Source organism: Phyllostomus discolor, chromosome 4 (assembly GCF_004126475.2).
Source record: "Phyllostomus discolor isolate MPI-MPIP mPhyDis1 chromosome 4, mPhyDis1.pri.v3, whole genome shotgun sequence".
NCBI classification, from domain to species: Eukaryota; Metazoa; Chordata; class Mammalia; order Chiroptera; family Phyllostomidae; genus Phyllostomus; species Phyllostomus discolor.
In genome coordinates this window covers 14,894,306-14,904,776 of record NC_040906.2, presented here as the reverse complement: position 1 = coordinate 14,904,776, position 10,471 = coordinate 14,894,306, and the positions used below count along the sequence as shown (strand labels likewise).

Below are 10,471 nucleotides of genomic sequence, written 5' to 3'. Positions count from 1 at the left end.
AGAGTCGTGGAGCAGAGTGGCACGGCCTTCTCAGTGGGCGTGGCGGGAAGTAGATGAAAAAGTTCGGGGGTGGAGCCAAGCGGCCCTTCCCTCGAGTGCCGAGGGGTAAACCATTGAGAGGGAGGGCCAGAGAGTCTTGGCGGTAAGAGGATGGAGAGACGGGTTGTTCCAAACCATGCAGGCAGAGGCGCAAGCAGAAGTGGGGGTGGGGCGGCTCGCGAGGGGGCTCCCGGGCGCCCAACAAGGGTCCGGAGCGGGAAGGGCTTTTTCTGTGGCCCTCCACGCGTTGGTATTTTGGAATTCTGTATCCAGCTCTGAGCCTCAGTGGAGGTCACTGCTGTCAATTTAGCGCCCTGCGTGCCAGACTCCGAGCAAAGTGGTAATAGACGGGGGAGGTGTACAAGAAATCAACTGGCTTTCCACCCCTCGGGATCTTACAGTCTAGAATTAGACCCGGTCACTTTTTTTGCGTGTGTGGAAGAATTATGAAAAATCTCCATGGAAGTAGCAAATGGGCAGGACTTCAATTGGAGAGAATAAATTAGAATGTTCTCTCCACTTCCGAGTGGAGAGAACTGCTTGAGCCAGGAGATGGTTTGCACATTCGTTCAACAGGGAGTTTTCGGAGCTAAGCCATGAAACAGAGGTGGAGGGCTTTGAGCACCAGGCAGAGGTCTGCTGAGGTCTCAGGGGTCTGTTGAGAGGTTTGGAGTAGGGAGATAGGATTGAAGCCGATCTTTATGAAGAATGACCTAGACCCTTGTATAATAGCAGTTCGGTGAAGCCGGAGGTGGAGACCCCCATTAAGATGCCATTTCAAGAATAAAATTAATTTTAAAGAGACAGATGGGAGGTGTTAAAGGGTTAAACAGGGCATCTGGAACTGAGCATGTAAAGGAGAGGATATGTGAAGGTCATTACTCATGGTAACAAGGCATGATGGTTACCAGAGATCAATGGAAGAGAATGGCCTCATCCTCTGCTATCTGGCCTGTGTGCCCCTTTCTATTCCAGCTGGTCTCAGGTACCACAGAGATTCTGCCCATCTGTTCTCCTGTTGTGAAGCCGGTTACGTTGTTCTCAGGATCAAGAGAACATAGTCCTCTGGCAGGAAACTGAAATGTGAACAGGAGAATGGAGGGCAAATGGGACAAGAGGTCTGGAGTCCCAGGCCCCGAATCCCAACACCATGGCCACCCCACAAAGGGAGGGTATTGAAGCACGCAGTAGCTGACCTTTCCTGTTTCCAGCTTCTGCAAGAGGGAAGGGGTGGGGAGAGGAGGGACTGAGGAGTCCAGTTTATAAACTAACCTTGTTTGTTTCTGGTTTCCACTGCTCCCCACCCCCAGGTTTTGAAAATGCCTCAGGACTTGTAAGGTTCTTTGTTTTCCTTTCAAGATGCCCCTCTCAGACTTCATCCTGGCCCTGAAGGACAATCCCTACTTTGGGGCTGGATTTGGCCTGGTTGGTGTGGGCACAGCCCTGGCCCTGGCCCGGAAGGGTGCCCAGCTGGGCCTGGTGGCATTCCGGCGCCATTACATGATCACGCTGGAAGTCCCTGCTCGAGACAGGAGCTATGCCTGGTTGCTTAGCTGGCTCACCCGCTACAGTACCCGGACTCAGCACCTCAGTGTCGAGACCTCATACCTTCAGCATGAGAGTGGCCGCATCTCCACTAAGTTTGAATTTATTCCCAGCCCTGGAAACCACTTTATCTGGTAAGGTGGGGGCCAGGGAGGGCTCTGAGTGTAGAAAAGGAGAATGAGGGGAGCTCGGTTTGACCCATCCATTCACCCCACTTTGACCATTCTTACTCAGGTATCAGGGGAAATGGATCCGAGTGGAACGAAGCCGAGAAATGCAGATGATAGACCTGCAGACGGGTACTCCTTGGGAATCTGTTACCTTCACAGCTCTGGGCACCGACCGCAAGGTTTTCTTCAACATCCTGGAGGAAGGTGTGGGACGATGACACAGGCAGGCTCTATGGGGAGTTGCAGGGATGGGGGCATTTGACATCAGAGGACAAGAAGCTCAGAAGATCTGAGCCCATGGGTGCAGGGCGAGAGGGGTAGCTGTTTTGGCAAAGCTCTGCCTTACATGCACAGCAGAGAAGAATATTGGTTTTGTCTCGTCTCCTCCCTTCTAGCTCGAGAGCTAGCCTTGCAGCAGGAGGAAGGAAAGACCCTGATGTACACAGCCATGGGCTCTGAATGGCGACCCTTTGGGTATCCACGCCGGCGGCGGCCACTGAATTCTGTGGTTCTAGAACAGGGCCTGGCCGAGCGAATTATCAGGGACGTCCGGGAATTCATTGATAACCCCACGTGGTACGCTGACAGAGGTGAGAAGCAGCTGGGGTCTCGGCCAGGCTGTTTTTGATGCAGTGTTAGAGCAGGAGGAAGCAGGCTAGTTTCTGTGGCCAGATGGGGTGGTTCCAATTCCAGTACAGCTCCAGCCCAATTCCCAGCGATGAAGAGGAAAGAACAGTTGTCTAGGGGGATGATTTCTTCCAGTAGCAAGGTCTCTGGGCCTCCTGGGATCAGGGCTGGGAATGCACGTGGACACCTGGGGCAGAGTACACGATTTGACCTTAGGTCTTGACAGTCATCCTTGCTGTATTCCCAGGCATTCCCTACAGACGTGGCTACCTGCTTTATGGGCCCCCTGGTTGTGGAAAGAGCAGTTTTATGTGAGTAGAGTCAACATTTCTCTTAACCCTCAAACTGGAGAAAAACTGGGTTGATGGGATTGGAAAGAGAAAAGCGGGGAACAGGGACCAGGGTAAACATAAGACATGGAGAACATTAGGGTGGGGTGGTGGAAGGGTTGGGCCTGAAGACACACCGAGTATAGTGAGGAGTGAGCAGTTGGGTCTAAGGACGAATGTCCAGATCACCGACCACCTGTGCTCCCATCCCTCATAGCACAGCCCTGGCTGGGGAGCTGGAGCACAGCATCTGCCTGCTGAGCCTCACAGACTCCAGCCTCTCGGATGACCGGCTCAACCACCTGCTGAGTGTGGCCCCGCAGCAGAGCCTGGTGCTCCTGGAGGACGTGGACGCTGCCTTTCTCAGTCGAGACCTGTCTGTGCAGGGTGAGAGGAGTTGAGGGAAAGGGGGTTTCTAAACGAGGAACAGTGGAAGAAAGTGGAAATCCAGAGAGCTAGTGGATTTCTGGGTCAGCAACAAGAGCCCAGAAGAGGCATGGACAAGTAGGGGAATACGGTGGGGAATGGAAGGGGCTTGCTTTAAGCAGGGCTACAACTGACTGCTTGTGCTTCTTTATCTGCCTTCCTCTAGACCCAGTCAAGTACCAAGGTCTAGGTCGTCTCACGTTCAGTGGATTGCTCAACGCCTTGGATGGTGTGGCTTCCACTGAGGCCCGCATTGTGTTCATGACTACCAACCACGTTGACAGGTAGGAAGGAGTGAGGCACTCAGGCTGCAAGGCCCAACTCCTCCAACTCGACTCCTTGGGAGGACGGGCAAGTTCAGAGGGGACCATCATTTTGGGGGTACCAATGGTAGTACTGCCCATGACTGCTTTGCTGCCTTCTCTTAGATTGGACCCTGCCCTGATACGCCCAGGGCGAGTAGACCTGAAGGAGTACGTGGGCTACTGCTCACAATGGCAGCTGGTCCAGATGTTCCAGAGGTTCTATCCAGGGCAAGCACCTTCTTTGGCGGAGACCTTTGCAGAGTGTGTCCTTCAAGCTACAACACAGATCAGTCCTGCCCAGGTGCAGGGCCACTTTATGATGTATAAAAACGACCCTACAGGTGCAATCCACAACGCTGAGTCCCTGAGGAGGTGACAGCTAGGCTGTGCTCAGCTCTCCTCAAGGGAATCAATAAACGCCTGTCACTCTACTCTGGTCTGATTTCCCTTATTGGTACTTCATTAAAAACCCTGAGCTGCAATCAGACGCCTACAGGGGCCCTAAAGCATCCACATATACAGGTGTTAGCGGAGCAGTCTAAGACAGAAAAGAGAACTATAGTAAACAGAAAAGCAGTCTTCTACCCAAAGGCATTCCAAAGTGTGTGTGTATACATAACGTGGGAATACGTGCAGAGTGGGTTACAGGGCAGGGTGGTTCCTGCAGATTCTCCTTAAATACTGGCATCCACTGGCTTCCCCTGAAACCCACTATACTAGCAGAGATGCCAGACCCCTTTACCTAGATCCTAATCTCATGAGATACAGATCTCAGGACAAACTTGGGGCTACTTTGTCACACTCCAGGCTTGCAAGGAATTCAGAAGGACACCCATACTTTACAGGCTTGGCACTACTGAGCGAAGAAAGCCAAACAAGGCGAAATCTCTTTATTGTCCCCCTCCTACCCCATTCCCCTCTCCCCCCACAGTACTGCTAGGAACCATCCTCGGATTCCAGGCTCAAGGGTTCCCTTCGAGTACCAGGAGGGTAGGCTCCCCGACCCCGGCGCAGGCGGGGGTAGGAAGAACCTGGTGTCCGACTTTTGGGGCGCCCCCAGCGAGCACAGTCCCCAGTCCGGCGGGGTGGGGGACCTTCAACCCCTTGGTGATGGGGTTCTTCTGGCTTTAGGTCCATGGACTCCTTGGGGGGCTTCTCAGGAGGTGGTACTTCCTGAGTGTCACTGGTACCTTTGGGGGTGCTGTACTCCCCTCCCTTTAGGTGCCTCCGTTCGGGCTGTCTCCAGGGGCCTCGACTGGCCCGGGGGTGACCTAGGACAGCTTTCTGGGTCTCTCCCAACCTTTGCTGATTTGGCCCAGTCCCTGGAATCTTCTCGCACGTGTACTGGGAGGCCACAGGCAGAGCTGACTGGGGTGGTTGGGCAGCTGACGAAGTGGACAGTTCTGTGGCAAGGGCACTGGGTGGCTGGGATCCTCTGGAGGCATCTACAGCTGACTCGGGTTCCAAAGGGGCAGGAGGCTAGAAAGAAGTGAGCAGATGCAGTGAAGGAGATTCAGCTTCTCAAAGCAGGGAACTACGGCTTCTCGCCCACTAAATGAACCAACCGCCATCAGCCTATTGCCTCCCTGGGTAGAACAAACTCACCCTTGGGCCATGGCAGAGGGGTGCTGGTAGGAAAGTTGGTGTCATTAGGGAAGGAGCGGGAAACCCTTTCCTCACCTGCTGGAGGCTGATAAAGTACCGGTTACGCTCAGCCTCAAGGTCAATGATGCCCCCTCTCTCCTGCTGCCTCTGGTAGAGCCGCTTGAGCTCTTCTTGCTGGCGCAAGCTCTCTGCATTGGGCTGGTACAGCTCCTGGAGGGAAGGGAGCAGATTGGCAGGAAGGAAAGAACCAACTGAAGGTAGACTGGGGTCCCTGACTTTCCAGGACTGCCTCAGGAGACCTGCACAAGGTCCCTGGCTTCATCCCTCAGGTTTGGGCTCCTGAATAAAGCCTTGGGCTCCCCGTAGGGGACTGTGGCTTTGCAGAGGTCCCAGGCTGAGCCCAACTCCAGATGCTATTCAGGGCAAACAAGATGCCATTCCTCCCTCCTTGGAGAATACCATTACTCTTGGTTCAGGTTAGAGGGGAGTTCCCTTACCATGGGCTGTTGGGGTTCAGGGGCTGCTTTCAGTGAGGCAAGATCATACACGAGGGGCTCTCTGCAAACTGGACATTGCACACCGACCGCTTTCTAAAATGAGGAGAAAAATTTCATCACGGCTTCATGGCCCAGAGTGATCGCCAGCTGCCCAAGTCAGCCAGCCAGCCCAATCTGCTGGGGCACGGGATGGAGGGGCACCGGCATGCCCGTCCAGCAGTGAGGTGGGACACAGAAGGGTTGTCTAGCTAGAGGTCTGGCGCCCTCTGAAACGGCATCCGGTGTGATTACAGGTACACAAGGATGCTTTCTCTAGATAAGTGAGTGTTCATTAACCTCAAAGGTACCTATAACAATGGAAGGTTAAGAGGCCCTGGAGCGGAGGGAGCGGAAAGGTGGTGAGGTAGTGGTGTCAACAGTGAGCAGGGGCTGGCGGGCTGACCTGTTTGGCTGCAGCATGCTGCCGTTCCTCTTCCTGTCCTTGAGCCTGCAGCTCGTGCTCCATGTGCTGGATGTACCGAGCCAGGCAGTGGCAGTGGAAGTAGTGGTAACAGGGTGTTTTGGTGAAGGCTTCCTTCTCCTAGAAGGAGCGCAGATGTGGGGCGCTGCGTCAGAGCTCTCACCAGCCCTCCACTGCCCATCCCAAGCAGGCCCCAAGCCACAGAGACACCCACCTGGAAACCATAGAGGCAGATGACGCACTGGCCATGAGGGATGTTGTTATCTGTGAGAATTTCCTTCCCTTTCTGAGAGGAGAGAAGACACTGTTCAAACAGGGAGGCGGCAGCACGACCTGTGAACAAAACCCGTCTACTATCCCCAGGAGTGGCTGGACTGTCTCCCGCCAGGCCGGGCTATACCTCGTGTTCACGCATTTCTATGAGGTGACGCTCCCTCCGCTTGGAGTTAATCCTGCTCTTAAGTCCCTACGCCTACCCCCAAATCTGCCTGGCTTCAGAGATCCAATTTAATTGTTTTCCACTCATGTAGTCACCTTTACTAGCTCTTGAGGATGAAGATAATATACATTAGAAAGAAAAAGTGTTCAATTAAGACGTATCTTCTGGGAGGCCATTCTCGGTTAACTGCCTCTGAATGTCACTGCCCCGTGAGTCTGTTCTGGAGTAGACTTGAAGAAAGAAGGTCAAGGCGTGGACAAGCCGAAGGAACAGGTAATTCAAGTGGCATCAAGTCGGGCTATCAAACAGACGTGCACTTGCACCGTTATTTCAATAGCTAGCACTCTGGGATTCCACAAAGTTCAAAACTACATGGTGAGGCCTGACTCAAGGGAACGACAGTGGCCTATGCACAGTCTCTCTGACAGCAGGCCACTCCCCTTTATTTCTTGAACGTTCCTCTAAAAAACTCAAAGGAGAGGAAAACCAGACTGTGCTTAATTGTGTATTTTTTAACCCCAAACTGCACAAGTGGTCTGTCGGTATTAACTTGTAGTTCTAGGTGTTCCTTCACGTAGGTCGTTTCCTTCCCTGGGCTAGAAACTCAGCCCAGGACCACGCCTTCTCCCAGTCAGCTGTAGTGGCACACTGGCCTTCAAATGTGCATTTACGGCAAATACCCTCGAGGGGTCCGTTTCTTGCTACTTTCAGGTGCCAGTGTCAAGAGAACAAGGAAGCACTCGAACTGAAGCAGGAAAAATGCAAGTTTAAGAGGAAAGGTAGTTTTCTAACAAGATGCTGGAATAGGCAACCTGGCAAAGCTATAGAACTGTCTATCTTTTGGGGAGATTTTTCAAAACAGAAGAGTCTCATCTTTCCGCAGTTAGGAAAGGACTAGCAAGGACCAAGTAAATACAGATACATCCATGATTCTAGGCCCACGGCTTCCCCCGAGAGAAACTGCTCTAGTTGAAGGGAAGGACATCTCCCAGGGCTGGAACACCTCTTACCTCGATGAGTTCATAGAGCATGGCAGTGCCCAGCCCAGCCGTGGCCACCTGGCTCAATGCCTGTGAGATCCTGGAGGGAGAAGGCAAACCGAACATTAGGCCTGCCCCCTTCCCTCCCTGCACTGAGCTGTGTCTTGAGTTCTCCCTGCTCTGACCAGCCCACTTACTTGTGGATTTGTTCATCTGAGAGTCCTCGGGGGTTACGGATAGAGATCTGTGGCACCTCATTGGGATACTAGTAGGACAAAATCACAAGTTACCACTAAATCACTCCACCCCAGGACCTGTCCCCTCCCTCCCTGGTCCCATCCCACCCTCTGGTGCCATAAGGCAGGGTCCTCACCTGTCCTGGGACCTGAAGCACCAGAGTGAAGCAGACATACTGCGAATCCTGGTCTTCTGCCGTGGCAGGGTGCAGGGTGATGTGGATCTCCCAGGGTGAAGATCTGCGGGCGAATGAGGTAGAGACTGGGATGTGACTGGGCCGGGCTGGACGGTTGGGGAGGGCAAGGGTGAGACAGTAAAACGGACAGAGGAAGTAAGCATTGGGTTCGCTTTTTGGGGTGGGGAGGGGGGTGGTGGAATAAAAGGAATAGTCTTCGTCTACATGAGAGAAACGTCTCGGAATCGAGGCTCACAGATCCTGCATGGCATCCTCTCATTCCTAAGGGACTCATCATCACCTCTGGTTGAATACATACCTGCCATTTCCTTTAACCACCTGTAGTTCGTCCAGATAGATAGATTCTAACACCTCAATTTCAGAGGGAAGGACCCTAGAGAGACAGAGTTGTAGGGGTCATTTCCGCCAACAGGGGAGGAAACAACCCCAGGAAGGTGAAATGACTGGCCCAGGTCTCAAGGCTTAGCAGAGGCAGAACTCAGAGGGAGCCTGGTTTCCTGCCTCCCTGCTGAAGTCTCACTGCGCTACTGACTATTCCTTAGCGGCCATCTCTCTGACCCAGAGATGTGATGTTCATTGGTTAGCATCAAGGTTACCGACGCCACTCTTGGCTTCCCCTGCACTATTGTTCATGTGGATCCCAGTATCTACACACTGCGAATACCAGTCACCTTAAAGCTTCTCAAAGGACATACCAACCTGAACAGACCCAGGTGGTACAGAAGCTGTGGTGTAGTGGAAGAGCCATCAGCCTCAGAGTTGGTACCAATTACTTAGCAGCCACGTGGCCTGAGTAGTTACTTATGTCTGTAAGCCTGAGTTCCCCTGTCTCACATGTACAGCTAACACCACCTCCTCCCTAAGGTTGCTGTGAAGATGAAAGGGATTTGTTTACGTAAGGTACCTAAGAGCATCTTGGCCACAGTAGCTAGTCTATGTCCTCTTTTTCCTATTCGTATGTAACCTTTTCCCTTAAAAGGAAGAAAGAATGTAGTTAGTATCCGATGTATTGATTATCCTGTTGTACAGCTGATCTACGTAAACCTGTCCAGGTCAGGATCCAGTGGTCCTGATGTAAATCAGAGGACACACGTTTTCAGTCACAGAAACAGCAGCTGTAGCAACACTGAGGACGAGTGATTGGCTTAAATCCACAGCCCTGCCCAGGTAATACATGGAAGGATGTGCACTTGGTTTGCTTTCTTATAGGTATACTGTTCCCTCTTCACCAAGATCAGCGCTGCCCGTAGCATGACCTATGTATTAGTGGTGCTCAAAACTTTTAAGTCGCCGAGCACTGTGGGCTAGCTGTGGAATCACTGCTGTCCTCTCCATGGGTCAAAGTGTCCCCTCAGATCCCTAATGTTCCCCTGAACAGGTTGAGGACCATGCGTTTAGATGGTCTCAGGAAAGGCCAGCACTGGCAGGGCTTCCTGGGCCAATGAAACACTGAGCTGTAGCCTCCACCAAGAGGCCCTTCAACAATACTTCACCCAGCTTAGGTGTGCCCTGGGCCTTGATGTGAAGTATGGGATGGGACAATGGTAAGGTGGTGACAAAAAAAAAAAGGGAGGGGGGATGGGAGAAGAGATTGTACTATCTTAGTACTAAGGATACAAGATTTGGATTCAGACACTCTGGACTCCTAGTCACACCTAGGTACCTTTTGGCAAACCATTTTACCTGTCAGGCTTCTAGTCTTGTCAGATGCCCACATCCCAGAGTTATTAATGAGGAGGCCAATGTATGTTCCAAATCCATCCTAACCCTCTCAACTATTCTGTGAGGTAGATGCCACACCCACTTTTTCAAAGCAGAGGACACTGACTCATGGAACGTGGGTGGCCTGGTCGGCATCACACAACTAATAAAATGTGGAGTGAACCCACACTTATCTTTTTTTCCAAATCCCAGGGTCCTGCCGGGTTCTGGTCTCTTGTTAGTGTTGCTTGAGAGGATTAAGAGCTTTGTGTGAAATGTAAGACTTATTCAGACAATAGTCCCCAGTGCTGTCAGGGAGGGAGAAGGCTGAGGAAAGCCTCAGTAGAACTAGGCTGATCCGTGGGGAAAGGGGGGAGGGAGCTGGACGACACCAGCTTGGAGAGGTTAAAAAGGAGGGGGGCGATCGGATGAGCAGACATCCCCCGGGACCCTGAGCAAACCCACTTCAGTAAGACAATGGGATGGGACGAGATCGGAGAGGGGAATCGAACCGGATAAGGCGCGGCTCGACCCGGCTTGGTCAGCGCAGACCCGGTAGCCCCTGGCTTACATCAGCGCCCCTCCACCCACCCGCTCCCCAGTCCTGAAGCTTTCAGAGAAAGATGTCAGCATCTCTGCCATCCCTCTTCCCTCGCTCCGCCCCGCATGCCCGCCATACGGACCGTCCGCGGCCGCTGTTAGTCCCCGGACCGGATCCAGGCGGTCAGCCAAAGCCCCTGCCCCAAGTTACCAGTCCTCCTCCCCTGCAGCTGCCGACGAAGACGTCGCCATGTCCTCCCTGGCCCACAGCCGGAACCGGAAATACCCTCGGATTAATCGGAGGCGGAAAGTTAAGGGGCTGGCGGCACTGGGACCAGCGGCCGTTTCTAGGCAACCGCAGACTCCTGGTCTTTC

The 10,471-nt window shown here is 53.0% G+C and overlaps 2 protein-coding genes across 6 annotated transcripts; one reads left to right on the top strand and one right to left on the bottom strand.

Annotated features, from left to right (window-relative positions):
• Nucleotides 1-102: 102 nt before the first annotated feature.
• Nucleotides 103-3,877, top strand: LOC114495281 (mitochondrial chaperone BCS1). Of its 2 annotated transcripts, none has more exons than XM_028510510.2 (8): nucleotides 103-142; nucleotides 1,350-1,718; nucleotides 1,819-1,958; nucleotides 2,150-2,344; nucleotides 2,629-2,692; nucleotides 2,928-3,097; nucleotides 3,303-3,420; nucleotides 3,565-3,872. In XM_028510510.2, exons 2-8 carry the CDS (start codon nucleotides 1,399-1,401, stop codon nucleotides 3,815-3,817), a joined length of 1,260 nt encoding a protein of 419 aa, XP_028366311.1. In that variant the 5' UTR covers nucleotides 103-142; nucleotides 1,350-1,398; the 3' UTR covers nucleotides 3,818-3,872. The 2 variants fall into 2 exon arrangements, with proteins under 2 accessions (XP_028366311.1, XP_035878748.1); XM_036022855.1 differs by lacking the exon at nucleotides 103-142 and adding an exon at nucleotides 223-1,018 and having other exon boundaries at nucleotides 1,330-1,718; nucleotides 3,565-3,877.
• Nucleotides 3,878-4,319: 442 nt separating this feature from the next.
• Nucleotides 4,320-10,446, bottom strand: RNF25 (ring finger protein 25). Of its 4 annotated transcripts, XM_036022852.1 has the most exons (11): nucleotides 10,308-10,384; nucleotides 8,760-8,826; nucleotides 8,154-8,228; nucleotides 7,796-7,941; nucleotides 7,620-7,687; nucleotides 7,453-7,522; nucleotides 6,218-6,289; nucleotides 5,986-6,123; nucleotides 5,544-5,636; nucleotides 5,122-5,256; nucleotides 4,323-4,920 (listed from the first exon to the last, which is right to left on the bottom strand). In XM_036022852.1, the coding sequence occupies exons 3-11, from the start codon at nucleotides 8,158-8,160 to the stop codon at nucleotides 4,378-4,380; spliced, it is 1,272 nt and encodes a 423-aa protein (XP_035878745.1). In that variant the 5' UTR covers nucleotides 8,161-8,228; nucleotides 8,760-8,826; nucleotides 10,308-10,384; the 3' UTR covers nucleotides 4,323-4,377. The 4 variants fall into 4 exon arrangements, with proteins under 4 accessions (XP_035878747.1, XP_035878745.1, XP_028366480.1 ...); XM_028510679.2 differs by lacking the exon at nucleotides 8,760-8,826 and having other exon boundaries at nucleotides 7,796-7,898; nucleotides 10,308-10,445; XM_036022853.1 differs by lacking the exon at nucleotides 8,760-8,826 and having other exon boundaries at nucleotides 10,240-10,343.
• Nucleotides 10,447-10,471: the final 25 nt, after the last annotated feature.